The sequence below is a fragment of the Durotheca rogersii genome (genome assembly GCF_024521655.1).
Source record: "Durotheca rogersii strain YMJ 92031201 chromosome Unknown GGS23scaffold_4, whole genome shotgun sequence".
NCBI classification, from domain to species: Eukaryota; Fungi; Ascomycota; class Sordariomycetes; order Xylariales; family Xylariaceae; genus Durotheca; species Durotheca rogersii.
The window spans coordinates 1,510,803-1,536,483 of NW_026251235.1; the positions used below are offsets into that span (position 1 = coordinate 1,510,803).

Consider the following 25,681-nt stretch of genomic DNA (forward strand, 5'->3'; position numbering starts at 1 on the left):
ACAACCAAGCAGTGAGGCACAGCCACAACGTCCGTCCGGGCCCGATTCGCACTTTGTTTCACCACCGCCCAAAGTGGGCTACAGTGCGTGTTCTGGTATCTGATGCTCTCTCGCTCGTCTTTCTCGGCCGCCTTCTGCTCAGCTGCTATCGTTTGGACCGACTGATTTGCTGACAGAGATCAGCAAATAGCCATCCAGAGAGGCCACAGCATCCCTCTCTTCTATCCGCTGCCCTTCTCGTTTTCGTATCTCGGTAGTGCGCGTACGGATGGATCCTCTGCTCTTCCCGGGGTCGATACGGGTGGATTGATTACGGCCAAGACTAGGCGGCAAACACGATTGCGACGACCGTGACGGCTCGCCGGAACTGGGTAATTCCTACCTACCTATAGTGTATGGGTTGTCGTCTCTCCCTGTCACAACCCTGCCGCCCTGCCGCTCGACAATCGCGGATCAGGGAGCTCGGGGGTGTTCGCACCAGAAAGCCGCTGGCCGTAACTCACATGAGTCCGGCCGCCCCCGGCATAGACGAACTTTGTTGACTGGGGCGAAAAGAAAAAAAAACTGTCCTTTCGAGGTAGTTGAATGACGCCCTCAGGATCCTGGGTCCCAGGGATGTCCAGATTCGGTTGCCCCCTTTAGCGAAATTGGAATTGCGCCTGGGTCTTCCTAACTCCGTCTGTGTTCTATAGGCTGGCGCGCACTGACAGCGATGGAAATGCCTGTCTCCTGCCCACCAAAATTCCGGGAAGAAATTCTGGTGAAAATTTTTTCGTCTCCCAGCTCAGGGATTTGTCGATGATTCATCCACCCAACGGCAAGGACCCCTTCGGAGGCTCAAAATTCAGGGATCCGGTCTCCCCCCCACCCCTGTCTACACGTAAACATTCGATGAGGCGCAACAATCGACAACTAAAAAATCACTAGCAGATATCTCCGTCGTTTTGCTGCTCCCAAGGGGGTTGGTGGTCGACGGGAGGGAAAAGGGGGAGAGAAGGTTAGGAGCTGTTGGCGTTCGAGTCGTGATCCGCGATTTGCTTGTTCGAAACGCCGTATAATACTTCAAAGTCCTAGCCGGATCGATGCCGAAAGTATATACTCGTATATACTCCCAACAGGTCTGATGAGAAATCGTTGTTGTTGGGTCGGGTATTCGGCTGGACTGTCGATGGGAGAACCGAGTGTGGATGAGACGGTCCTGGCGCTCCGGATGGATGGATTGGCTTCACCCCGGCTTTAGGTCTGTATGTATTCGCCGCACCCTTACGAACTGATAAACGATTCCGAGTGAGTAAAGTGAACGAGTGCTCTCACATCAGTCTACCGAATGTTTGGTTCATGTTCGTGTATGTATATATATATACGCCTACTCATATATGTAAGTGATACGTGCAGCGGGCTTCGAACACGGGCCTCAAGCGGGTGTTGACAGGGCCGGGTCCGTTGTTTGCAGCGCTATGAACCGGACAGGCGCTGTGCTGGGACTGATGGGGGCGGCATTTCGCGTTCCTCGTTCCCCACGGACCGTCAGATCGTTGTGGCAGTCTGGCAGATGTCGTTTCTCTCTCTCTCTCTCTCTCTCTCTCTCTCTGCCTCGCTCCCAGGTTGCGCGGGAGGGTGAGTTGAAGGAAGAGGCCGGATTTCGAGAGCGGACTCGCGCGGCCCCGAAGGCGCAAAGAAATATATATATATAGGTATATACTATACACGACATGCACATGCACATGACGCCTCTGTAGGAGAATAGCTCGAGATCTATGAGTAGAAGAGGCAGCAAGGCCGGGATTGGATATGTCGAATAGTGGTAAGCGATCATGTCGGTCGATAGCTCCCGCGCGGGGAAGTGGGTGAGCGAGCGCCGGTAGCGTCTAGGCTATCTACTACTGTATCTACTACTGTGCATTACATGCGCATTGCATCGACCATGTGTCCCTCCTCATTACTACGCATGTATAATTGCTACTAACGTATAATGCCGCCAACATCTCCTCCTCCTCATAACCCCCTCAACGCGGCACTGTGCGTATCCCAAACGGTTACGAGGAGAGGGTGAGGAGGATCGCTCTCCGGAATCCCCCCACCTACTTGAACGAGAGGCGCTCCTCTTCATTCTCCTCATTACCAGCCGCATGAGCTGGGTGAGAATGGAATACGCAAGTGCGGGTATCGACGTCAGCGTGCAAGCTACGTATTCTGACCCCGATCGGGGGAAAGGGGAAGAGAAAGCCGCCCGCTTTTCCTGAGTGCTATCGCCGTGGCGCAAACACGGGGGGCTGAAGCCGAAGAGGGTGTGCGCGTCTTACACACCCTCTTCCTCGACAGCGTGCCATCCGGCGCTTCGATCCTTGGTATCGCCAACAAGAAAAGCCCCATCGCGGACTGAGCAGAGGGACAGCCAGGGCAGCCCAGCTGAGCTAGAAGGATATCGGGGTCTTCCCCCCGCCCCCTCTTTTGTTTGCCGTTCTTTTCGTCGTGGATTATCTCTGCTGTCAAACAGACTCGGCCGTGGAAAGGGATGGGGATTGACGGTGGCCGACAGACCCCTGATCATGGTTCGTTCCAAAGACGGTCATCTGCGCCTCCCTGCATGCGCATGGCGGGGAGCGGCCAGGAAAAGAGACGGGTAGAGAGAAAAACGTGGAGGTCGCAGCGGCAGCCCTCTCGCCCTTTTCGCTCCAATCACCTTTTCTCCGCGACCATGTATGATGTCGATGACAAGGCTCTGCGCTTCACCGTCCGGCTACGTAGTTGCATTCCAAGCGCAGCTCAGATCTTCGTCGCTTTCCTAACTAGGCGGTGCCCATCGAGAAATCGACGACGTGACCTGCCGCATCACTACCACCTCTGGCACCACCATCCCTCCCTACGGAGGTTGGAGGCGGGAGGGGTTACGTCGGTTTGGAGCCTACGTACCAGACTTATCCACTCGCTTCTGATCCCCTGGCTAGGTAGCCAGCCATCTCGATGCCTGCGCATTCCGCAAAGGACAAGTTTTCGTACCGGAACAGGGAAGTGCGCGGCATGCCGTCTTTGCCGGGTATGATATTCCGGCGCGGGTGTGCACTGCGGTGCCTACGGTCGATCTAGATGCTGTCCGTTATACGTATCTGACATTCGAGCTCTGCCTAGAAGGACTTTCTCAGCCTCCGTTTCACTATCATGATGTGCACGATCTATCCAAAATAGACGCCTTTTTTTTGTCCCCCATCTCTCCGCCTATTACCGCTTCGCCTAGAGTTGCTTTCGTGATACGTCCCACGACAACCCCAGCGTGCGTGTGCTCCCACTGCCTCGCCGGCGTCAGTGAAAAGGGGGGGGGGGGGGGGTGAGATGTCGGGGCGGTTGGTCAATCAAACCCGGCATGCCAGTCAGACCAGGTGCTACCGTGTTTCGGCGCAATCTATAATATGTATTCCTTCAGCTCGACGCCCCCAGTCTATCTTATTTTCCTACTTTTCCTCATCTCACTCTACAGACTCCATGCGTGCGCGGTGTTGGTTCGGCGTAGGCAGCGTCGAGATATACCGAGGCCGAATCGAGACCCGGGTCTTGGAAACGGCCATCTCTAAGAGGCTCATCGCCTCCCGGTCTTCTGACACACGCGGCACCCAGCGGCGCAGCATCGACGAGAATGAAACCCTATCTGACTCAAGCCACCCGCAGCACGCCCAAATTAGTCAACTGGGCTGGCGATGCGATAGGCGGAAGCCAATCAGTAGGCAATGTGCGACAGGCCGGCACCCAAGATCACTGTCGCATTCGACAATAGGTCCTATGTCAGTTGGACAGCCTACCGGCATAGCCATGCGTATAGATAGAGACGTATATGCACAAGCCTACTTATAGCAACCGGTCTAACGTTGCGACATTATAGGCACGCTTAGTGAAATCGGATCTTGTACTTGCTTGCACAGGTAGGCCGGTTCCAACCATACAGCTCCGGTGGTTTAAGGGAGGCATCAGGCGCCGCTTAGTAGAGAGACTGACTGTGTGATGAGCCTTCGGGCGCATGTCGCGACGGCGGCTACGGCTACAACTAGCTACAAATCACTCGGATAGTGCGCGCGTCCACCTAAATATTTCGATAATTCAGCGGCTACGGGCAGCTATAGACACACATACACACACGCATACATACGTACGCAACACACTTTACCTATACGGTACTGTGCTATGTCGTGATAGGCACAGGGAGGCGCCTCGTGGGCTCCCTACGTCCCCATACAGTACGCACAAGACTGTCCTAGCATTGCGATCAAGCCTCAGGGCCACGAGCAGGTGTTGGTCTAGCGGAGATTGCATCCCACTGCCGCGGGTCAAGCCAACGAGGGGACCCATCGCTGGCATGTCACTACACAGCAGGTCTATATGTATATGTATATATGGGTACTCTCTATTCTCTTCCGGCGTGCCTGGTGAACCCGTCGATGGCGGCCGTGAGAAGAACCGACATGGGTATTATGCCGCGTAAAAGTAGGTAGGTACTGCGCAGTACCGAGCAGCTCTCGAGGGACATGGCATATCCTTTTTATCTCATTTTATTCCGTCTTTTATTTCCTTCGGTTTAGCCCACCTTCGCCTTTCATGCGGTGGGACACGGACGGGAAAGAAAAGAGATTGGCCTCTCCCCGGTTGATTTAGGTGGTTTAACTGCTTAGCTGCATGTCTGTTCGTCTCACCGGCTCACACCTTGACGTCCCCCGTTTATCCCCCCTGCTGTCTTCTCGAACCGCAAGCTGCCTCCCCCCCCTGCGGCCCCTATTTCGGGCGACTTTTCTTTCTTCTCCCCCTGTCCCGCACTTGGTCTATGCATATGTGACCGGCCCACCTTTTCATCCCCCGATACGACATAAGAGGGGGAAAATTTTTTTTCTTTTTTGCTTTCTCCCATATCTCATTTCGCCAGCCATATGCTCTCGACATTTCGATCTATGCGAACGCAAAAGGAACGACAGTGAAGCGGGAGAGGACGGGGCGAAGAGTGAATCTGGGTGATCGCAGGAGAGTGACAGAGGCGGTGGATACGGACTCATCCTATCGACCTACCATCAGCCGTGACTCATACGAGTAGGGACTCCGTATGCTCATGTCCTCATGCCCTACGCGCAAAATCGCTGGCTGCAATGATGTCCAATATGTATAAGCTGAAGAGCGTCCGCCAAATTGTTTGGTCAATGGGGGACCCGACTGGAGGCGACTCCATGCCTCCATAGCGATGTGCACGACCCGATTGGAGAAGACCGAGCCATGAAGGGGGGGCTCTTCAGTACTATGCAGTCTCATATACCCCCCCTGGTCAAGCCACAGGATCCAGGATCTCTGCCATATGGAAGCGCTAGCGACAGTATTCTATCCTAATGGGCAATACATACCCTACTCTGATCCCCGTAGTCCGTTACCCAACAGCCAATATCTCGGCCCTGCTCCACCGCCGACTCAGATCGACAAAACAGAAGACAGAATGCCTCGACTGGCCTCGACTTAGACAGGCGACTCTGGCATGATAAAGACAATACATACATAGATGCTTTCTTTCTCGTCTCCTGCCACTCACCGACTCTTCTCTAACCAGCCGACAGCATCGTCCTGCAGGGCACTGGTGACTCCTCATCCCTCCTCCCTCCTCCCTCTCCCAGTCTCTCTATCTCCCTCACCCTCTGCTTCATGCCTTACATACATGCGCATATACACATGCAGTAGGTCGCAGGTCCTGCACCGAGTTCCATCCCCCGGACCTATCGACGGTGTACGTGGGCGGTAGGTGACGTAGGAGCAACGCACAAAACGGAATAAAATTTTCAAAATCAACAAATATTAAGCGAAATAAAGCATTCCTAAGCATGAAGCTCGTGTACACATCGTATTGCCCATTGATATAGAGTCACACGTGACCCCGCTGCCCCTCTTCAACCCCCCGCGGCGCTCCAGAAGAGACGGGGCCTGGAAGAGGATGAAGATCGATTGGGGGGGGGGAGGCGGAATACGTGGAGAGGTATCCCTCGAGACCAGAATCACGCAGCGGACGGCTTCGAAGGGGAGGAGGAGAAAGGCACGAAAATGGCTGATCACTCTCCTTTCACCCTTCGAACGTGTGACACAAATCTGATATGACATAGGCTAGTGACGGGCATCGAGACGATTCGCCCTGCGTCGGTTCTCTTGGGGAGCGTTGTCAGGGTGGTGGGAAGATGCTCATCCACCGGGCCTATCAGGTCTTCCGTGCCACCGCCCTCTGAGCGGTTGGAGGGGGGTCTTGACGAGAAGTAGGGCCGTAGCCCGCACGTGTCGAGCGTGTAAGCCAGTGTGTGCGCGTGTACGTGTGTGTAAGTGCCTATACTGTACACGACGAAGACGGAGAGAGGACGAAACGCTGGCGATCAGGGCCATCATGTTGCCATTGTCCGGGCATCCTTCTCTGCGCTGTTTCCAGTTCATGACTGCCTACTCGCTTTCCCCGTTCGCATGAAGCGGCTCAACCCAACTCTGCTGTGCTTCTCGTCACGACCCTGGAGGGGCAGACGCCTCGACGATCCTGACTCGACCTTCTGGTCTCCCGCACGCCGATACGTTGCATGATGAGCTTGTTATGATACGGCCACACAGATCGGTCGAATCGTGTACTGCCTTGTAGACAGATCGCTCTCTCAATGGATGGGCTACGTAGGGTAGTATACTCGCCCTACTTGCCTACCCGCCTACCTTCCCCTACTTGGCGTCCTCCTTTGTCCTTCCCCTTCCCTTCCCCCATATCGAGCCAATGCGATGACTTGCCGTCGACTGAACCATCATGCCTCGTGTGTGCGGTACCGAAGGGTCTGTCGCCATCCCGCGAGACGAGTCATCGTAGGCACCCGTGTGGGTTCGCTCGCCAACACGCCGGCACGACCTGAATTCCCAATTCTCTTTCGTCTGCCACCCGACACCACAGGACCCAATGGCAGGCGGAACAAATCACGTAGGTATGCTGCTGCTGCTGCTGCTGCTGCCGCTGCTGCTGCCGCTGTCGTGTTGGGGCATCGCATCGCGCAAGACGACCGGTGGTACGTTGGAGGGGGGAGAGCAGGGAGGGCCACCCGGATTGCGAGGTGCTGCACATAACGCATCTTAGTGGGCACCCCTTTTCGTCCTACGGCCGCGCTCTATTTGCGAGGGGTGTTTTTTGGGTTTGGTCCTCCCTCGATCTATCCTCTTTTCGAAGCGTAGCGACCCAGAAGCCTGGATAATGTACATATGCGTTGACGTGTCACCCTCGACAGCCAGACGAATGTGTAGAGCGTTGCCGATATCCCCGTCTCGAGGCTATGCCGCTCTAAACACGCACCTATCACACACCCTCCCTGCGACTCCGAACTAGCTATCGACGTCCCTATCGAGCCAGACATGTGACGATGGGGCCAAGTTTGGCCATATGTACCTCGAAGCCAGGGGGGGACAGAGGGCCTCCTAGGGGGTTGCGTCTTTTCTCTCTCTCCCTCTCTTGACTCTACATACCTACCTGTACACATGCACACTACCTCCTTGTAAGTCCGCATGCATTCTCCCTCGCCAACTCCACTTTCTTCCGGAATATTGCCGTTTTCAATTACACATATTTCTCTTGTGTTATTCTCTCTTATCACCGTCGTTCTTCGTATGCTAGTCTGTGACAGCAACGGATGCCCAACTCGTCAAATCAGCATTCCCATCGAGCTGAACTCATCTGTATGTATCTCCCGCCAACTGGTGACTCGGACGGCATCGCCGACACCACTTACGACCTCTCTCCATTACGGGTCCTACGGGTACGCATCGCATCTGCTACATGGGGCGGACGCACCTATCGTACTTTTTTCTTCCGTCATATCTCAAATGCCGCCCCTCGGGAATCTCTCGCAGCGGAAGCGAGCTCCGCGCGGGCAAATCACAAGTCCGCGACAGGAACCGAAGGATTGGCAACGCCGCGGGCACGCCCCTCTCTTCCTCTCACTCTCCACCATTTTCTGTTGGCGACCGGATTGATTTCTCTCTCTGTGAATGTCGGTAGGTATACTCACAACGAACGTGCTGGGGCCACGCCGAAAGCCACGGAGCGCCTAATCGTTGCAATATGCGTGTGTCCGAGTATTCCCTCGCCTCGAATTACCCTACATACCAACTACATACGATGCCTATGCGTGCCTGCCCTGCGTAGCCGAGGTCGATAGCCGCACGCCTCTATCCGGATCCATCTCGACTCCATCCGCCAGCGGCGGCTGGCTGGCTGGCACCCCGTAAGTCCGGATAGCGTGTTCGTAGTTACGGTTGTTCCTGTTGGCGCTCAACAGGGGAAGAAACTTTACGAAATAATAACTAGAATAATGATAAATCCAGGAGACTAAGAAAAAAGGGGGGGAGATAAAATAGGAAGAAATAAACCCCCAAAAAAACTCGTCATCGATCCTCTCCCGACACATGCAGCAACCCGTATACAATTTCGAGTCCTAGGATACCTCACGATACATGCCTACCTACCTACTCATATATCCATCCGTGCGGCGCCGACAAGCCAGCCCAACCCAATGGCGATCCCAAGCCCGGGCGCCATCCACCCGTCATAGCGGGCGGCCGCGGCCAACGATTCGCTCCCCGCGGGGACTCTCAGCGCATCCTTACTCTACCTATCTCTCCCGCCATCGCAACGCCCTCGCCTTCCCTCGTCCCGCCGGGCCCAGCCCATAATTGCCCCCATCCGAGTCTGTTTCACATCTCGTCACACGCGCACTTCCCTCTCCCCGCCTCTCTACTCCCCGGCCTACCTACCTCTCCCTCTCCTCGCCCCGCCGTGTCCGATCGGCCGTAGGCGGTGACCCGCCGCGCCCGCGCACACACGCTCGCTCGGTCGATTCGCTGGCGCGCGTGCTTGAGCACCGCTGGCTGGCTGAGGTGGAGGCGCGAGCCAGAGCGAGCGATAAGGGGAACCCGCCCGCCCGCCCGCCCACTAAGGAGCAGCGCTGGGCTCCTCCTCCTCCTCCTCCTCCTGCTCGCCCGCCCCCCCCCACCGCCGCACGCGAGGCGCCGCGCGCGCTTCGTCACGAGGACGACGAAACTACGGTGACGACGGTCGAGGGCGGCGGCGGCGGCGGCGGCGGTAGGGGCGGAGTGGGGGTTGCAGGTAGGTGCGTGTGCGTAGACATAGGTACCTACTGCGTAGTATGGGCACGTAGGTAGTGCATGTGTGTGCTGTAGCCGACGGGGTGTGTTTTGGATCCGCCGAACCCGGGGGAAGGGAGAGAGATACCTACACGTACCTAGAGAGAGCGCTGCGCTGTGCTGGAGTGTGTTGTCGGGCGGTGGGGAGGAGAGACGCGCGCGGCGCCGCGAAGGATTCGCCCCTCGCGAGCTTGCGAGTTGGCCTTGCCTCGCCTCGCCTCGCCTCGCCTCTCGCCTTGCGCGCGCACTTGGCGGCGGGCGAGTTGGCTCGGGACAGACAGCCTCGCGGTAGGCAGGTGGTGCGTGGGCGAGGTAGGTAGGCTGCGTAGGCAGGCATGCAGAATGCAAATAGACCGTCGAGCCGTCTTACTCGCCGGTATTATTGTTATCTTTTTTTATTTATTTTACGGCTGCGACAACTGCCGCCTGGTATTACCCGCGACCGCTGCGCCGGTGCTACGTGCTAGGTAGGTATTTTCTGCTAAATACTTGGGTAGGCCTCCTTGCGCCACGACGGCCGTCGAAACGGACGGTGGCTGTGGCCCGTCCGGGTAGACATCGATCCGGATCTCTCGGGGTGCGCAGATTTCTCTCTCCCTCTCTCTGCGCTTCTCTGCGCTTCTCTCCGTGTCTGTGTCTGTCTCGTGTATCACGCACCATCGATCCTGGCCTCGCTTTGCCTCCATGATTGACTTCCCTCGAATAAGACAAGCGGGCGGGTAAGACGGGATCGATGGCGAGGTTGTTCCAGCTAGTATTAGCGACCTGCTTTATTAATATTGTTATTAGCAGGGAGGTATTTTTTTTTTTGGATTATATCACCTGTGATTCATCCTATATAAACTTTACAATTTCATCTATCTATATAGGTACATATATATACATATATATTCATATAAATGCACGCATATTATCGGTTATATTTATTATTGTATGGGTTTGATTTATTCGGCGTCTCTTCGCCATCCATTCCTCCTTCTGGTGTGCGTCAACACGCGTCAGCCTAGCCCGACTCACCACCACCACTCTAACACACGCTGCATTCTCTCTGCCTCCATCTCATCCCTATCGCCTCCCCTTCCCGGGCTCCCGACCTCCCGGATCCTCTGTAAAGCAACCAAATGCGCTCACCTCGAACCGCCTCGCCATATCTTGCTAGGCTGGCGCAGGGCAATCTCGTCGCCGCCGTAATACAAATCAGGACACACCACCATCACCACCGGCCACTCGTCGGCCCCCTACTGTCGCATTGCTAGATGACTTACCGATCATACTGTGGGATCTGGCTCACCATTCATTCGCCACTCGTCTCGCCTCCTTCTTCCCAAACACGATTTATTGCCACGTGCAAAACACGAAAAGCGAAAGGAATAAAGGAGAAAAAAACAAAGACACGCGGCTCAATTGACAACTACTGGTCGCCGGCAACGAAGCAAGCGGAATCCTTGCTCATCTCTGTGCGACCGCCCTTTTCCCACGATTTTCCCATCCATGCCGATGACGCACTGCCTAAATGAGTCACCTGAGAGAGACACAGATACAGGCCGGCCGTGGCCCGCGGCTCCCGGCCCCCCGGCCAGCCAAACCCAGTCCAGTCCAGTCAGTCAGTCTCTTCGGTATCCGTAGCTAATAGATCGGGCTGGGATGACTGGGTTGGACTGACTGACTGACTTCCTTCGTGCCAACTGACCAACCCGCGTTGCTTTCCCTATCATCATCATCACGCCCGGCATCCGCCCGTCTCATCCTCTAGACTTACGCGCCGGCCTAGGTATGTATCACACCTGACTGACTGACTTATTGTCCGACTGGCTGCGGGCTTGCCTACTAACCCGACGGGGGTCGACCAAGTGCCGCCGCGCCGAGGTCGCTTACCGCATCCCGCCCCTCGCCTTACGCTAATCTCTGGATTTCGGTCGAAATCAAAGTGCTTACCGAGGGGGGGGGGTGGCTGTGCACGCGTGCGTGCGTGTGCTCTGGGGGGCGCGGGGGCAGGCCAGGTTCTATCGACCCTCGGGTGTCGATGGCGATAGATGATGGGTTTGGGGTCCCAGGTCAAGTGACCACCGTCTGAGGCGACCGACCGCCCGCCCCCGAATGGCCGCCGACGACAAGTGACGACGCTTCGATGCCTGGGGCGGCCCTACCGCCACCCGCGCGGAGGCAGACATAACTACGTGATCTGCCGTGCTGCGCCGCGCCGTACTGTTGTCCTAGGCGTGGCCCGCTCGCAAGCGACCGCTGGGTGAACCCCCCCTAGGATACTTGGAACGAAACGTACTGCTCTGCCCTGCGCATTCCCCTATTCCCGAATGGGGCAATAGGAGGAGGAAGGGAAGCGTGAGAAAGGAAGGCCGGCAGCCGCTTGGAGGCCTCAATCGAAGTCGCTTGTCCTTCCGCCGTGCCAAGGAGCCATTCTCTCTCGCCTTGGCGATTCTTTCGTCCCGTCTGCGAATCCCAACGTCCCTCTGTCTTGGTGAGCGAGCAAGTGAAGTGAGTGAGTCAGAAGGGAGGGACGACGCTGGAGGCGATGCTGATCGGCCCTTCGATTGACGCGGCAGGGTCTCATTTTGCCTGGGCGCAATTTCTTTTTTTTTTCTTTTGCACCCGGCGTTCCCTCCCTTCCTTGATGTCTGTGTCACAGCTGGATCTGGTAGCTGTCAAGTTAGCGCGATAGAAGGCCTTGATGTTTTTTGTTGTTTACTCATGGCTTTTTGTTGGGACCCGATGAGTCGTCAGCGCAGAGTCAGATATGTCTGAAGGCTGGTGGCGTCTGCTCTGGGCCTAGATGCTCAACGTCTGTGTCTTTTCGACGGGGACACGGCCCTGTGGGAAACCTATCTGTTGTAGGATATCGGTGAGGAATAGTTGAGCTCTTCTTAGCGTTTGTTGTCTCTACACGATCCACTCGTTTAATCCTTTCTTCTCCCTGGCATAGTTGGGTGGGATGATATTTACTCATTCACTACTGCAGGGTCGAAGTCGGTAATAGGACGTAGGTAATTTCAAAACTACTAGTTCCTCGACCATTCTATATACGGGTTTACTCCTCAGAGCTCCTGGTGTCCCATGTAAGGGTAGTCAAAGGCGACATGCCCGTAACTTGCACCCACCAGTGTGATTGAGAAGGAGAGTGTTGACAGGCAGAGAGGAAACTCATGCGAATTGTTTCTCTACGGTCACCGCCTTGTCTGGCTGTAACGCGTAGGCTATGGTTATAATGTAGTTCGGTTATAGTAAGACATATCTAAGTTGTCATAAGGTCCAGTGGTATTCGATTAGATGCATCGGCGCAATACTAGGGTCAAACGCAATGTACCAAGTTCAAGAAAGAGCTTGGCAGATGGCACGAATGCTGTGTGTGCGCTTGCCTGACTTGAGATACCCTCTTCATCCTTCTCAAGCGTATGCGTTCGGTTCAGTTGGTTTCGTAGATGTAGAAAATAGGGGTTATATATCGTACGATGCCTATGTTAGCAGCTTGCTCAACCTTAACTCCTGCTAATTTCTATCTTATACTCGTTTGAGGGTCACCATAAACTATGAAGGATCTTAGTCTTAGCGTATGGCCTCCCGACGCAACAGCCGCCGTCCCTCTTATTATGGAAACGGTATGAGGCGTCCTGGAGTCCAACACTGTCGCCGTCAAGGGACCTGGCATCACGAGGCACAAATAACGACATGGCTCCCCAATAGCAGTACCGGGACTGCTAGTAACACCCGCAATAGCAGCGCGTGGCTTTTGTTTCCTTGAATATTATATCGCGCTATATGCACACACTGCATCGCCGGTCGGTGCTTTCCGGTTTATTGAGCATCTGTGGTGGATCTAGAGATCTGTTCCCCTGGACTTTATTCTCCAGGTGGAAGATGATGCTGGCCGACTCGTTGCGGAGGAAGGGACTCGTCGAAAGCGGTCTCGCTAATAGCGATATTTAATGCGGCGGTGAATCATTGGGACTCCTTTCCCTCTGTACCATGTTAAGAGGGGCTAGGATCGCCATCATATTTGATTCTTGCTTTGTTTCGGCTTGTGAACTTAGGCGCGAGGCTTCGTAATGGAGTTGGAGTCAAGCAGCCGGCTGGTTCCCTAGATATCTGAACCGGACGGTATTACTATATTGTAATAGGAGATGAAGTTCAGTAGCGTAGGGCTGGTGACATCAAGATACTTCGGCGGGAAAAACCGGTCAGTTTGCTGATGTTCAACCGTAGGAGCAACATGATTTATCAATTATCATCCCCTTGGGATTACAAGTTGTGCTGGTAGCACGTCACAGATGGAAGTCTGCAATGCACTCGAAAAGGCTGCATTGCTTGAGCTTTCCCTAATCGTGGGCGCAAACCTATGATTTCTTCCTATGCTCTAGTCCCCTCAACGTATGCTTTCATGACACAGCCACCTGTACTTACAGACAGTATGGCTTGCTCCTCGCAGTCCCCTAAATGCACCTCACGAGTTGTATGTCAGGAGCAGGACCATTCGTACCTTCTGACATATATGGGTGGGAATTTTCCTCTCGAGTTAGGGCATATTCGTAGTTATAGTAGATATTACGAATTGTTTGGTCAGATCTGGGCAGGCATGGACTCTCGTTGTCAAGGCTCAGTTAGGATGCGTAGACACATGGGGACTTAGTTGAAGACTGGATATTGCCATATTCGGACTCCGAACCGCGTCAAGGGCCAATCGGAATTCGAGACCTCGCTTGACAAGGAGGCTCGCCAAGTTTAAACTAGCAACTAAGCCTCTCACACCTTGCTAGCGACCAGTTCTCTTCGTAGACTGGTAGAGACTCTCCATGAGCCCTATCGGTGGTCATGCGTTTTGTTACCTTGAGTTGAAAATCGCGGATATCTTAATGTTGGAGCCGATCCGGTGAACAGATACGTGTCTGCAGGACCGACCACGAGACTGATCCTCCGCCTTCGCCTGCCCGTCTCGGAATTGCTGCTCAAACTATCCTATGATAGAGCTTAATATAGACCTAGGACAGCGCTAGGGCTGCAAGGCGTCCGGACGATCGCTCTTGGTGAGATATAGCACTTTTATGAAGGAAATCCCCTTCATAGAATTCAAGTTCGGTGAGAAGACTAACCGACAAGCTACTCGCGGATATATCCAGACCTAGCCCTATAGGTATGTAGAGAGGGTCGCTGATGGCTAGTAGTTAGCGGTATCACATGTTAGTAAGTTGGATTCGAACTTGCCTGCCACGTTAATATAACGTAGGGGGCCACGTATCCCCGAAAGAGAAGACGAAGGAGGTCATTGCAAGGACTAATGTTAAGCGCTAAAGTATGTTAAGGCATGTAAAAATGATTAACAACCTTTGGCCTCAAGACCGGTTCCTCATAAAACACCCCGAAGTACGGATATTAAGACGGGACGTAATTCCCTTTTACGAAAAGAAGAAGGTTAAGGCTTCTATACTTTAATTTAGCCCAACATACTCATGAATGCATCCCCATTCTGACATGCTAGCGGTATAACTGGTCCTAAGCAGACTTAACGCAACAAAGCAATGTCCTCTGCGGGCTCGGGGATCGAAATTTTATCCAGGATCACGAGGGCTGCGAGATTACGCTCCAGCGGCTGGACTAGCTCAATAGGTCGTGTCTGTTTGCATGGCTCAGCTGTGCGCCAGTGAGTTGAAATAAGAGTTGGGAATTATATTTAACTCTCGTTAACGCCACCAGAGAGCCAGGTACCGGTCAGGCGTATACCATTATCGGCGAGATATTAGGGTGTAGTTTCGGGGTTGGTAGCGCAGGGGACCTGGTTCGGAGCCTGTTCGGATAGCAGTTTTTCATAGACACTATTGTCTTATTACCGGACTGGTTGGGCGATGTATATGGTCGAAAGCGGAGATTTCTCTTTGGCTTCGTTTATTCTGCCGTCTAGTCTGCCGTTTCGGGGCAGCACCTTTTTCGATACATGCGTTGCTGCTAAGTTCCCGGGTGTGCTGCGGGTTGGGCACCGCCCTTGCGCTTCGTAACGAGTTGCGCTTATAGGAGTATCATACTCCATAGAGAAGGGAAAAGAAATCATCGCCCTGCCTTAGTTGCGGCTGTCGCACTTATAGGGGGCATCGTTGGAGCTGCTAATGGGAGCTTTCTAACCCTAACACAGTGACGTTAGGCATAATATTAGACTGACGTTCGCGCTGAAGCTACCTATCATTATTACTGCCTAGGTTAGAAATCAGCTCGAGAGAGCGATACCTTTGTAGTGTTCGAGTATCTGACCTCGACATCTCAGAAGCAGCTGCGGGGGCTTCAGCACTCGTGCTCATTAGCTCTGCCGGGAGAGATACCTCTGTGTGACACTTATCGTCGGTGTTTTCTTTATGGCGCTGTTCTTACTAACTGAAGACTATTATGACTTAAAACCACCCTTATCGTGCTAAGATCTCCCGCCAGACGCGTCTTCTATCCTCGTTAAAGGCTGATATGGTTAGTCGTGCCTCCTAATTCGGACTCATCATACTTGGCCATTCGCTGAGAATATTGGCGACGTCTCCCCGCTTTTGGTTTGCGTTGAATCGCCTTAAGCTATACCGATATCAGATAGATAACTGACACGAGTTGACTCGTAGATTGTAGATACTCAACCCCGGGCACTGTTGTCGTCAATTTGTTAACCATATTGTTGTTAGGCTGGGTCTGGCGTTGCGGTCGTTAGTGTGGGCTTGGCTTATGTTCCTCTCTCTCCTGGGCTTTACCTATAACCGCGCCTTTACTACCAGCAACGATACCTTTAGTAGAGGTAGGGGCAGAGCCAGCACGGATTGAGGTCATCCCCATGGAAATTGAGCCTGATCTATTCCCACGTGCGTAGACGTGTAAGACATTTAGGTAGCATATGACGAGGAGTCTAGATGTTACCATTGGGGCGCCTGGGGCGTTACGAGAAGATTCTGCGGGAGATGGAAGATCGTCGATGTTAATCGTTCAGTTCTAGCGTGTCGACAACGTTGTTACCGAGGCCAGTATACGGGGGACAATATGAGGGTAGGACGCAGCTGGTATGAGCGCGTAATGCAAGGTGGCTGACGAGGACCACCACAGCTTGCATAGCACGTTTGCATAATGCGATTAGGAAAATAAGGTACCCTGCAGACAGGTAGGAGGTACCTCATCTACTACTGCAAGCAGGGGAAGGTACTTTCACATAAACGGCCGAGCTACCTATGACGCACCTAATCAAGCCGCCAATGGCCGCGTCCTCAGCCACAGTCGGCGGTGCCCAGGGATAGTCACGACAACGTGGAATGACGTGTGGTGTTACCCCTCGTTTCCCCTCACCCGCAGACGACGCGGTAACACTTTGCCTGAAGGAGGTACCTACTTGCGACTCCCATGTGACGGATGTGAAGAGTTCTTGAGCATTCCCGCTCAGGCCTCCCATACCTACCTGGGTACCTGTATAGGCAGGCAGGCAAGAATACTGAGGTATAGGTACCTACCTGTCTTTAGCTTGGCCCTCGACCCCATGACAATTTCTCGCTTTAATTCCATTGTTTTGCCCACCCCCGCTGCACGCTACCTCCCTCGACCCTCACCCCTCACTTATCTCCTCGATACTCTTTGCGATTCTGTCCTCGTTTGCGCCAACCTGACCGGAAATCGCCTATCTACAATCTCGACGCAGCCATCCGCTACTAACGAACCCCCCACCTCCGCCCATTTTGCCCTCGGCCGATCGCGTGTTTGCCCATTATCAACATGGCTTCCAATCTGACCGTTCTAGTCAAGAACATCAATGCCGAGGCTGACGACAGGGAAGTTCAGGACTTCTTCAGCTTCTGGTAAGTCTGCTCGCTCCACGTCCCCGGCTTACCGACCTCCCAATGCGACGCGAGCACGTCGAACTAACGCCTGGATCTTCGTGATAGCGGCAAGATCACCGATATCAAGGTCACCCCGGGCGAGGGCAATACCAAGGATGCCAGCGTCACGTTCGAGAAGGAGACTGCCGCCAAGACGGCCCAGCTCCTGAACAACACCCAACTCAAGGGCAGCCAGATTTCCGTCGCTCCCGCCGACGGCAAGTCCGACGACGGCACGCCCCACGCAATCCACGCCGACCGCGCCACCGACGAGATCACGCAGGAGGAGAAGCCACGAAGCCGCATCCTTGCCGAGTACCTCGCCCACGGATACGTCGTCGGCGATGCCGCCCTCCAGCGTGCGATCGAGCTGGACCACAAGCATGGCGTCACTAACCGCTTCATGAACACCCTGATCAACCTCGATCAGAAGTACCACGCCACCGAGCGTGCCAAGGCGACTGACCAGTCCTACGGCATCAGCCATCGGGCCAACAGCATATTCCACGGCCTTAGCTCGTACTTCGAGCGGGCCACCACTTCACCCACCGGAAAGAAGCTGGTCCAGTTCTACACCGACGGCCAGCGCCAGGTGCACGACATCCACGCCGAAGCCCGTCGCCTGGCTGATCTCAAGAAAGAGGAGCACGGCGGTAGCGCATACAAGGCTTCGGGACTCGAAAGGGTCTTCGGCAAGGAACCGGAAAAGCCCGCTCAGCCGGCCGCCGGCGCTGCCACCGCTAGCGCTACGGCCGATCCTAGTAAGTCCCGATCTTACCTACCTACCGACGATGACCGCCGAGGATTCGATCCGTTGCTGACGTGCGCCATCTAGCTGCAGCTCCCGTCCCCGGCCCTAAAGCGGGTACCGAGGGATCTGCTCCGCCAAGCACCACCACGGCCGCCCCCCCGAAAGCACCCGGAGATGAGAAGGCATAAGGAGAAGAATGGCGTGGATAGTTTGATGAGCTAGGAATTGCGATGATCTGCTCGATATGGGAATTTCCGTGCCTTTACGTGAGCCGGCTTCGCTATCCAATGGGTGACAAGGGTACCTATTATCTTGATAGCTTACACATGCGTGTCCTTCCTGCTGTCTACTTGTACGGAGAGTTCGCCGGTAGATAATAATGTAACTGTATTGGTCTTCGAATCCTAACTGCTAGCACTTGATATCACGATAGCTTCCTATGCTATGATCCCTGTCGAGTTTCCTTCCCTCATATATCACGGAAAAAGGCATAGCGAACTGAACAACACTATTGCCACAATATCTGCCAGCAATGTGTCAAATTTTATTAGCAGCCCCGCCTCAACCCATTCGGATCGTATGACGCGTGGTTTAAGCAACTACAAATTCTGTCACGTTGAGACACACTAAAACCCCTCCCAGACTCCCTACTGTATTTTGTCATTTTATGTAGGTAGCGTAGTACTGAACCTGAGGACAAGCACCCTCAAGGGGTTGAAATGACAACCTCCTTATCCATTCAGGACGACGGCTTCGCCCCCTTGGTAAATTTCTCTTTCACTGCGTCCTCGAGGGGGCCCTTGGGATTTGAGGATAAGTTCTGCAGTTCATAACCGCTGTTAGTTTGAATCTTCGTTTGGCCATTTTCTTATCTTGCCATGTCTTAGAATTCTGGCGGAGGCGGGCCGAGGGCAGGGGGCACAAAGGGGAGCAAGGGAGTAAACGGTCTAGACCACTAACATTGAGCTGATTCTGCAACTTCTCCTTCTTGTTGGGCGCCTCGTCCGTTCCCTGGCCGGAGGCGGGCACATCCTTGAGTTGGGGGCCGCTCTGGCGCTCCGGAGGCGGTGATTGACGGCCCTCGTTTGGACTGGCGGACGACATGCTGATACTTGTGTGATTCTGTCTTAGGGATGCGCTTGGGTTAGACCGTAGGGTTTCTCGATCTGAGTCTTACTGAGGAGTGCACGCTCTTCGGTGGACAAATCTCGGTCGATGTGTAGAGGTGGATTAATGGCAGTGCGATCGAGACGAATTACGACATGCTCTGCCAGGATTTAAATAGACCCTTGGACCCTTACAAGACTAAGAGAGATCGGTGATCAGTGATCGTATATTTTGCTCAGAAGCCAATCTAGACCAAGATATCCGGTGTAAACGCTTTGCCAAAGCCGCTCTGACATCAGAGATATCGTCGATGCCGTCATGATCCCGTATTGCAATGCCGTGTAGATGCGCATACGTCATGGCTTCATACCCAGTTGCTCTTATCGCTTATCGCAAAAGCCACCGCCGCCGGAGCTTCTGGGCCGAGATGTGCTTCAGCCACAAATGTATGGGGGAACTGGGCGCCTCAGGCACGCACGTAGGAGGTAGGTACCTAAGACCTAAGCCATGAGAGTGCTTGCGGTCAATGAAGCTTAGGTGGGGCTTGGATGAGTCAACGGGAGGTAGCTCGAATACGTACCTAGGTACCGAGTGTACCTAGCTCCAGCCACCCTCCATGCATCCACCCACCTCCTGGTGCAACTCCAAGCATTGATAGGTACCTCTAGGTAGGCAGGTTAGGCACCTCTCCAGGCTCTGCTAAGAGGCAGGCCCCTCAGTGCTTTAGGTACCTGCTTTGACCCGGAGAGGTTGATGCTTCTGCCCTAGGTACAGAGGTACCTAGCAGCTACCTCATCTCCCCTGTCGTCAGGACAGCAGTAGGTACCTACCTGTACCTGAACGTGTATGTGTATGGTGCTGACGACCGGGACCTTTCCGACAAGGGCGGGCCAAACTGGCGACCTCTTGACCTCTTAACGCGACCGCCCTGGGTACTTCACCCAGATAGCCCAAACAAACAACAAATCCCCTCTCAGCATTTTTCTGACCGTAAGAGAATAAGACCATGAGCTGCCACTACTTCGTTGCTCCGGGCCCTCGTATCGCTCTCTGATCTTGCCTGTTAGGGTGTCCTCATAACCGACCAGACTCGTTTCCTCGTTGCTGAGCGCCAACCACACAGTCCAGAGACGACAACGCCGCTTGCGCCCAAGATTATCCCGGCAAACATGCCCGACCTCAACTCCATCCTGCCCTCTCCCCGTGCCATGGCTGCGTCCCGCCAGGCCTCATCCTCCAACCAGAATCGTCGCTCGTACACCTCGTCTACTGCTCCAGCACCCATCTCGCCTTCGCTGAACATTTTGCCTTCGAATCAGCAGGCTTTTCACCGGGCGTCCTCGGGTTCTTCGCTCCCGTCACCGCCCCTATCGGGAGTTCCCCTGATGCACCCGCCTTCAGCTCCGGGCCAGGATAACACTGGCGTTGGTGCCGGCCCAGGACCCTTACGACACCCGCGTCCGTTGACGGCTGCGGAGCTGCATTCTCAGTTAGAGCAGGAGCAGGAGTTATTGGTATGGCCTTCGGCATGCCCCGATATTGTAGTCACGGCTCTCTCTAACGTGGTGGGCACTAGGTAAACCGCCTGACCCGCGATTTGACCATACTTCGAGCCGCGCAGAACTCCTCAGTGGTCTCCAATGCCTCGTCGACCAGCGCGTCCACCTCCGCCGATCAGACCCACCCGTCGTCGTTCACCGACACTCATCTCCTTTCCGGCCCAGGATTCCCTATCCCAACAACGAGTGCTGATCGTCGACACCACCGGACCAGCTCGAGTACAAGTACGCGCAGCTTGAACCAATCTGCCGGGGCTACCCAAGGCTCTACGCCCGCACCGATACCAATTCCCCAACCCCACTCTGGAAGTGCTGCTTCGGTCCTCGAGGCAGCCAGAAATCCCCGAGGCGCACCCGGGATGAGCAGGCAGAACAGTGCGGCGTCGCGCCGGAGCGGAAGTCGGAACCACTCGCCGCACCCCTACCACATCTCCACGAGTTTCGGGTCTTCGTATACTCCGTCGCACGGCTTTCCTCACGACAACGGGTCGAGCTATTTCCCGCGCAGTTCTATCTCGTCTAGCACCAGCGTAGCGGCCACACCCGGATCCGAGCTCTCGCCTGGGCTCATGCCAGCAACTTTGCGCTACGAAGAGACGGCTCACTACCGGCACGAGTTGGAGACGGCCAAGCGTGAGAACGAGGTGCTCAAGAGACGCATCAAAGAGCTAGAAAGGGCACTGCGCGATCGTCGACAGAGCGACGCCAGCCGCGCTAGCGGCGGAAGAGACCGGAGCGGGAGCACTAGCACGACAGCGAGCATGAGCGTGAGCGGCGCAACCGGGGTTGGCGGTACCATCGGGGGCGGCACAAGCATTGCCGGAGACCGGAGAGGCGAGCGGAGAGCTATGGACCGGGCCACGAGCAACTTGAGCATCAGCGGCAGTATTGCGGCCGGCGTGCCCGAAGATGAGGTTAGAGTGGGTGAGAGCGCTGCGAGCGCGGGTCTGCTAGCAGGAGGCGAGCAGGCTCAGGGGCCGAAGTAAGAGCCACCGGATACGTCAGGCCGGTTGGCAGTAGACGTGCGGCAGGTCATCTTGGCAGTGTTTTCGTTTTCTTCGGCCTTGAACGAGGTACGGCGGTGCCTTTCCCACGCCATTATCGGCGTTGAGGGCCAAGAGTGCACGAGTGTCCGGGATGGGTTTGACACGATGGAACCCCGGTGCCTCTTGTCGAAACCTAAAAAAGAGAAAGAAAAAAAAAACATCTGCTATGTAGCCATCAGCGTGTTCGAGTGTATGTAGCTAAGGTAAGGGTGGCTTTTTATGTCTACTCGGATTCGGAAACGCGACAAGACAAAAGATTCGCGGGAGGAAAAAAAGGTTTAGTATGAATACAATGGAGGAAATTGGAAACCAACAACGCTGACGCGTGCAGCCTTTTTAGGACATGTGCATGTGGTGATTCGCGATTAGTAATTACGTTGAGGCTTGTTTTTGGTCCTCTTGCTTCCGGCAGACTGGACTTTACTTCGATTTTGAAGCTATAACTAGGTACAACAGAACCGGGCGTAGTAGTAGAACGTGTATAGTAATATCCCGTCATGTTCGCCGTATAATTGCATATACATATTACGCATATATATTGCAATACAAAGGTATTATGTTGGAATCTACTTCGAGACAGAACCGGGGGGGCATTATGATACTGGAACTAATAGACATGGAGCATTGCCATGATCGAATCTGGATTATCAACCGTATTATCCTATAACCGGATAGACACGCGGATGCTACATAGGAGTTGTTAGCAGTTCTAGGCAACACCAGCTCTGGCTCCGTGCTCTGGCTTAAGTAGTAAGCCCGATATGCCCTTATTCCAGTCGGCAATGATCTTGGAACCGAGTTATGGGAGAGGTATATGACGAACATCCCCAGATGCCGCGGACATCTAAACCTGGTCCCAATGCCGCCATTGCCAGTCACGGTGCTCAGCCACACAGTGCTACAGGAAAATGCGCTGTTTGTGCACCGTCCCCTTGCCGGCTCCGCGACCAACTCGACAAAGCTAAATATCAGCTGTCTTCTGGGCGAATCGTGCGCGGCCTTAAGTGGTCGAGTCATCCCTCGTATCTGCAACTCTCCTGATCGGGCCCAAGCCAGCGTGATTAGATCTCGATATAAGGCACGGCTGCATCATCGCAGCGTCTCATAATTGGAACAGCGTATAGACGTGTTTACTATTTGCTGGCAAGTCAAGACGATAGTGTCCCAACCGGCCTGGCTATGCGGATATACCAGCCCTCAGCTTGGATATTGCCGGGTTCCACTCCTCGAGATCAAGATCACCACCTAATATATATCGTACCAGTCGTCGGGCGCGCCATAGAACAGACTTGCTGCTGAGCTACGTGCGTATCTGCTTTGAACGCCAATTTGCAATAATCATACCCCTATCCCTACGAAGGCAATGGACCAGCGAGCCGCAATTCCCGTTACTCTGCCCAGGGGAAATCCCACGCAGAGCTACTGGCAGCTTGAGCCAGACGAGATTGCCGACCTGCAGTCGACCACCTCGCTGCCGGAAAAGGCAGACACCGTCATCATCGGCAGCGGGATTACCGGCGCCGCAGTGGCTTTCAACCTGCTGAGCAATGGCGCTCGCGACATCGTCATGCTGGAGGCTCGGCTAGCCTGCTCCGGCGCCACCGGACGGAATGGTAGCTTTTATCCTCAATCCCTACTACATGTGTGTTGTACTTGACGCTCATCACTATTATCTGGTAGGGGGCCACACCAAAGCAGCATCCTATCGCTCGTTCCTCGATCACGAGCGAGAGTACGGCACGGCCACGGCGGTGAAGATCGCCCGCCTGGAGCACGCCAACATCCGCGCCGTCCACGCCTTCGCCAAGGAGCACGGGATCCAGTGCGACAGCAACCCGTGCGGCACCGTGGACATCGTGTACGACGCGGCGCAGTGGGAGGCGGACCAGCGCGCGGTCCAGGCGATGCAGGCGGCCATGCCGGACGACGACGCGGCCAAGTACACGATCCACAGCGCGGCCGAGGTCCGAGAGAAGTTCTTCTGCGGCCGGGGCGGAGACGAAGGCGTGTGCGGCGCCATCTCGTACGAGGCGGGCAGCATCAGCGCGTACAAGTTCACCGTCGGCGTGCTCAAGCTGTGCCTGGACAAGAAGCTCAACCTGCAGACCAACACGCCGGCGCTGCGGCTCGAGAAGCTGGCCGGCGGCGGCTGGAAGGTCGAGACCCCGCGCGGCCCGATCAGGGCGCAGAAGGTCATCCTCGCGACGAACGGGTACACGGCGCACCTGTGGAAGCGGTTCCAGGGCGTGATCGTGCCGCTGCGGGGGCACGTGACGGCGCAGCGGCCGGGGCAGGGCCTGCCGGCGGGGGGGCTGCCGACGACGTACAGCTTCGTGTACGCGGGGGGGTACGACTACCTGATCCAGCGGCGGCCGGGGCGGGGGGCGCCGGGGGCGGGGGACGTGGTGATCGGCGGGGCGCTGGTGCGGGGCGCGGCGGAGGGGGCGTCGGAGTTCGGGACGACGGACGACACCGAGTTCGACGACATCATCGTGCGGGCGCTGTACAACAGCCTGCCGCGGTACTTCGGCGACCGCTGGGGCGCCGACCACGCCGACGGCCGCGTGCGCCGCGCCTGGACCGGCATCATGGGCTACAGCCCCGACGGCCTGCCCTTCGTCGGCGAGGTCCCCGGCGAGAAGGGCCTCTGGGTCGCGGCCAGCTTCCAGGGCCACGGCATGGTCCTGTGCTGGATGTGCGCCCGCGCGCTCGCGGCCCTGGTCCAGCGCCGCGGGGTCGACGCCCTGAGCGACTGGTTCCCCGACGTCTACAAGATTACGGAGCAGAGGCTCGGCCTGACATTCAAGGGCCGCCTCCACGTTTGATTTCTGTGTATTATTATATGTCTAGTGCTACGCATTGGGATGGATGAATGAACGGGCCCGGAGGCAAATTGAGCCTAGTTTTTGGGCGTAGTTTTATTCTCGTTCCGAGGGATACACTCGGAACAGACAAAAGGAATATTTGCAACTCAAGTTTCACGCTCGCAATCTCGCGGATAACCGTGAACTACCTACGATCCCGCGGGGATGAAGCTCGGACTCGAGGACAAAACGTAAGACACCCATACTGGCGCCTAGTTCCGGGGGGGGGGGGGGGTTTCTTCCTAACTCAACAGCGTGCGGGCACACGGCTTCAGGACCACAGGTAACCAACTCTCGCACCACTGTGATCCGACCCAGCGCGGACGCTCGCATTCTCGAATCAAGACGCAAACCTCGACGCTCACCGAGCCATTGGCAGGCCGTGTCTGCACACCCGCTGCTGTGCCACGTAGCGTGCTGGGGGCGCGCGCAGGCCAACTGCATCCCGTAACACGTGGGATCAGCTGGTCCGCCCCGCCGGGCCTCGACACACAAGACGCTGGGGGTGGTGAGAGGCTCGCGGCCGCGTCCGGCTTCGCCAATCAGCCGCCGCGCCCGCGGTTCTGGCCTGTCACTGGCGCCCCGGGGGGTCGTGGCACATGCGTGTGCTTCTCGCCCGCGGAAGACCGGCGGGTGGGCTCGCTCGCAGCCAGCACACAGACGGGGGATAGGTAGGTCCCGCCCTGCTGGCGGCCCCTTGGCCCATGCGAGGAGGTGGCCTAGAGCGGTCTTAGCAAGGGAGCTGCGCGGTCGGTGTCGGCACGGCGTTTTCGTTGTTTGGTTTTGCGAAAAGGCGAGTAGATGTTACGGTGGGAAATGAGAGAATCGTGCTCCTAGTACTAGTGTAATACCTAATGTAAATTGATGATTGATGGGCCAATATTAAGTGACGATTCGAGAGTGCCGCTGCCTCCCGGATATCGCTAGGGAGCAACGTGTATTAACGTACGGGATCCTAGGTTTGGATGGTTTGAGCTGCGATAGGATCCTGCGCTGGCTAAGCTTGCTAGACAAGCAATCTGTTATTACATCGCGGCTTGAAGATTACTACTGCGACTGGGTTCGAATCGAGTGAGCATGTGCCGTTCTGCGACACAAATATCCTCAGAGAGCCGTCTCGAGTGTAATCAATCTACGACTCGGTATGTATAGGTATAATGTACTCGGCGTGCGAGCAGCTTGTAATCGAGATCGCCGCGCCCCGGCCCCTATACAATGGGCATGCCATGGGAGGCTAGATGGTGCCGGATAGGGGAATCATGACACGAGGCCACCCTCAGGTAAACAACGTGATATGGATAATATTCACATGCAATCATAGGTAGTTGGATTGCTTATCCGTTCCTCCAAACCG

The 25,681-nt window shown here is 55.4% G+C and overlaps 4 protein-coding genes across 4 annotated transcripts; 3 read left to right on the top strand and 1 right to left on the bottom strand.

Moving 5' to 3' along the window:
* Window positions 1-16,896: 16,896 nt before the first annotated feature.
* Window positions 16,897-18,455, top strand: GGS23DRAFT_617144 (uncharacterized protein; the record flags this gene model as incomplete). The annotated part of the gene is made up of 3 exons (XM_051520837.1): window positions 16,897-16,979; window positions 17,067-17,761; window positions 17,836-18,455. The coding sequence occupies 3 exons, from the start codon at window positions 16,897-16,899 to the stop codon at window positions 17,937-17,939; spliced, it is 882 nt and encodes a 293-aa protein (XP_051374768.1). The 3' UTR covers window positions 17,940-18,455.
* Window positions 18,456-18,490: 35 nt separating this feature from the next.
* On the bottom strand, window positions 18,491-18,855 carry GGS23DRAFT_594212 (uncharacterized protein; the record flags this gene model as incomplete). The annotated part of the gene is made up of 2 exons (XM_051518132.1): window positions 18,491-18,571; window positions 18,712-18,855. 2 exons carry the CDS (start codon window positions 18,853-18,855, stop codon window positions 18,491-18,493), a joined length of 225 nt encoding a protein of 74 aa, XP_051374769.1.
* Window positions 18,856-19,627: 772 nt separating this feature from the next.
* On the top strand, window positions 19,628-21,545 carry GGS23DRAFT_366765 (uncharacterized protein). Its single transcript, XM_051513305.1, has 4 exons — window positions 19,628-19,676; window positions 19,743-19,848; window positions 19,926-20,372; window positions 20,435-21,545. The coding sequence occupies exons 3-4, from the start codon at window positions 20,028-20,030 to the stop codon at window positions 21,401-21,403; spliced, it is 1,314 nt and encodes a 437-aa protein (XP_051374770.1). The 5' UTR covers window positions 19,628-19,676; window positions 19,743-19,848; window positions 19,926-20,027; the 3' UTR covers window positions 21,404-21,545.
* A 1,036-nt stretch (window positions 21,546-22,581) lies between these two features.
* Window positions 22,582-24,365, top strand: GGS23DRAFT_366923 (FAD dependent oxidoreductase). The gene is made up of 3 exons (XM_051513306.1): window positions 22,582-22,606; window positions 22,751-23,076; window positions 23,144-24,365. Exons 2-3 carry the CDS (start codon window positions 22,827-22,829, stop codon window positions 24,286-24,288), a joined length of 1,395 nt encoding a protein of 464 aa, XP_051374771.1. The 5' UTR covers window positions 22,582-22,606; window positions 22,751-22,826; the 3' UTR covers window positions 24,289-24,365.
* The last annotated feature ends 1,316 nt before the right edge of the window (window positions 24,366-25,681 follow it).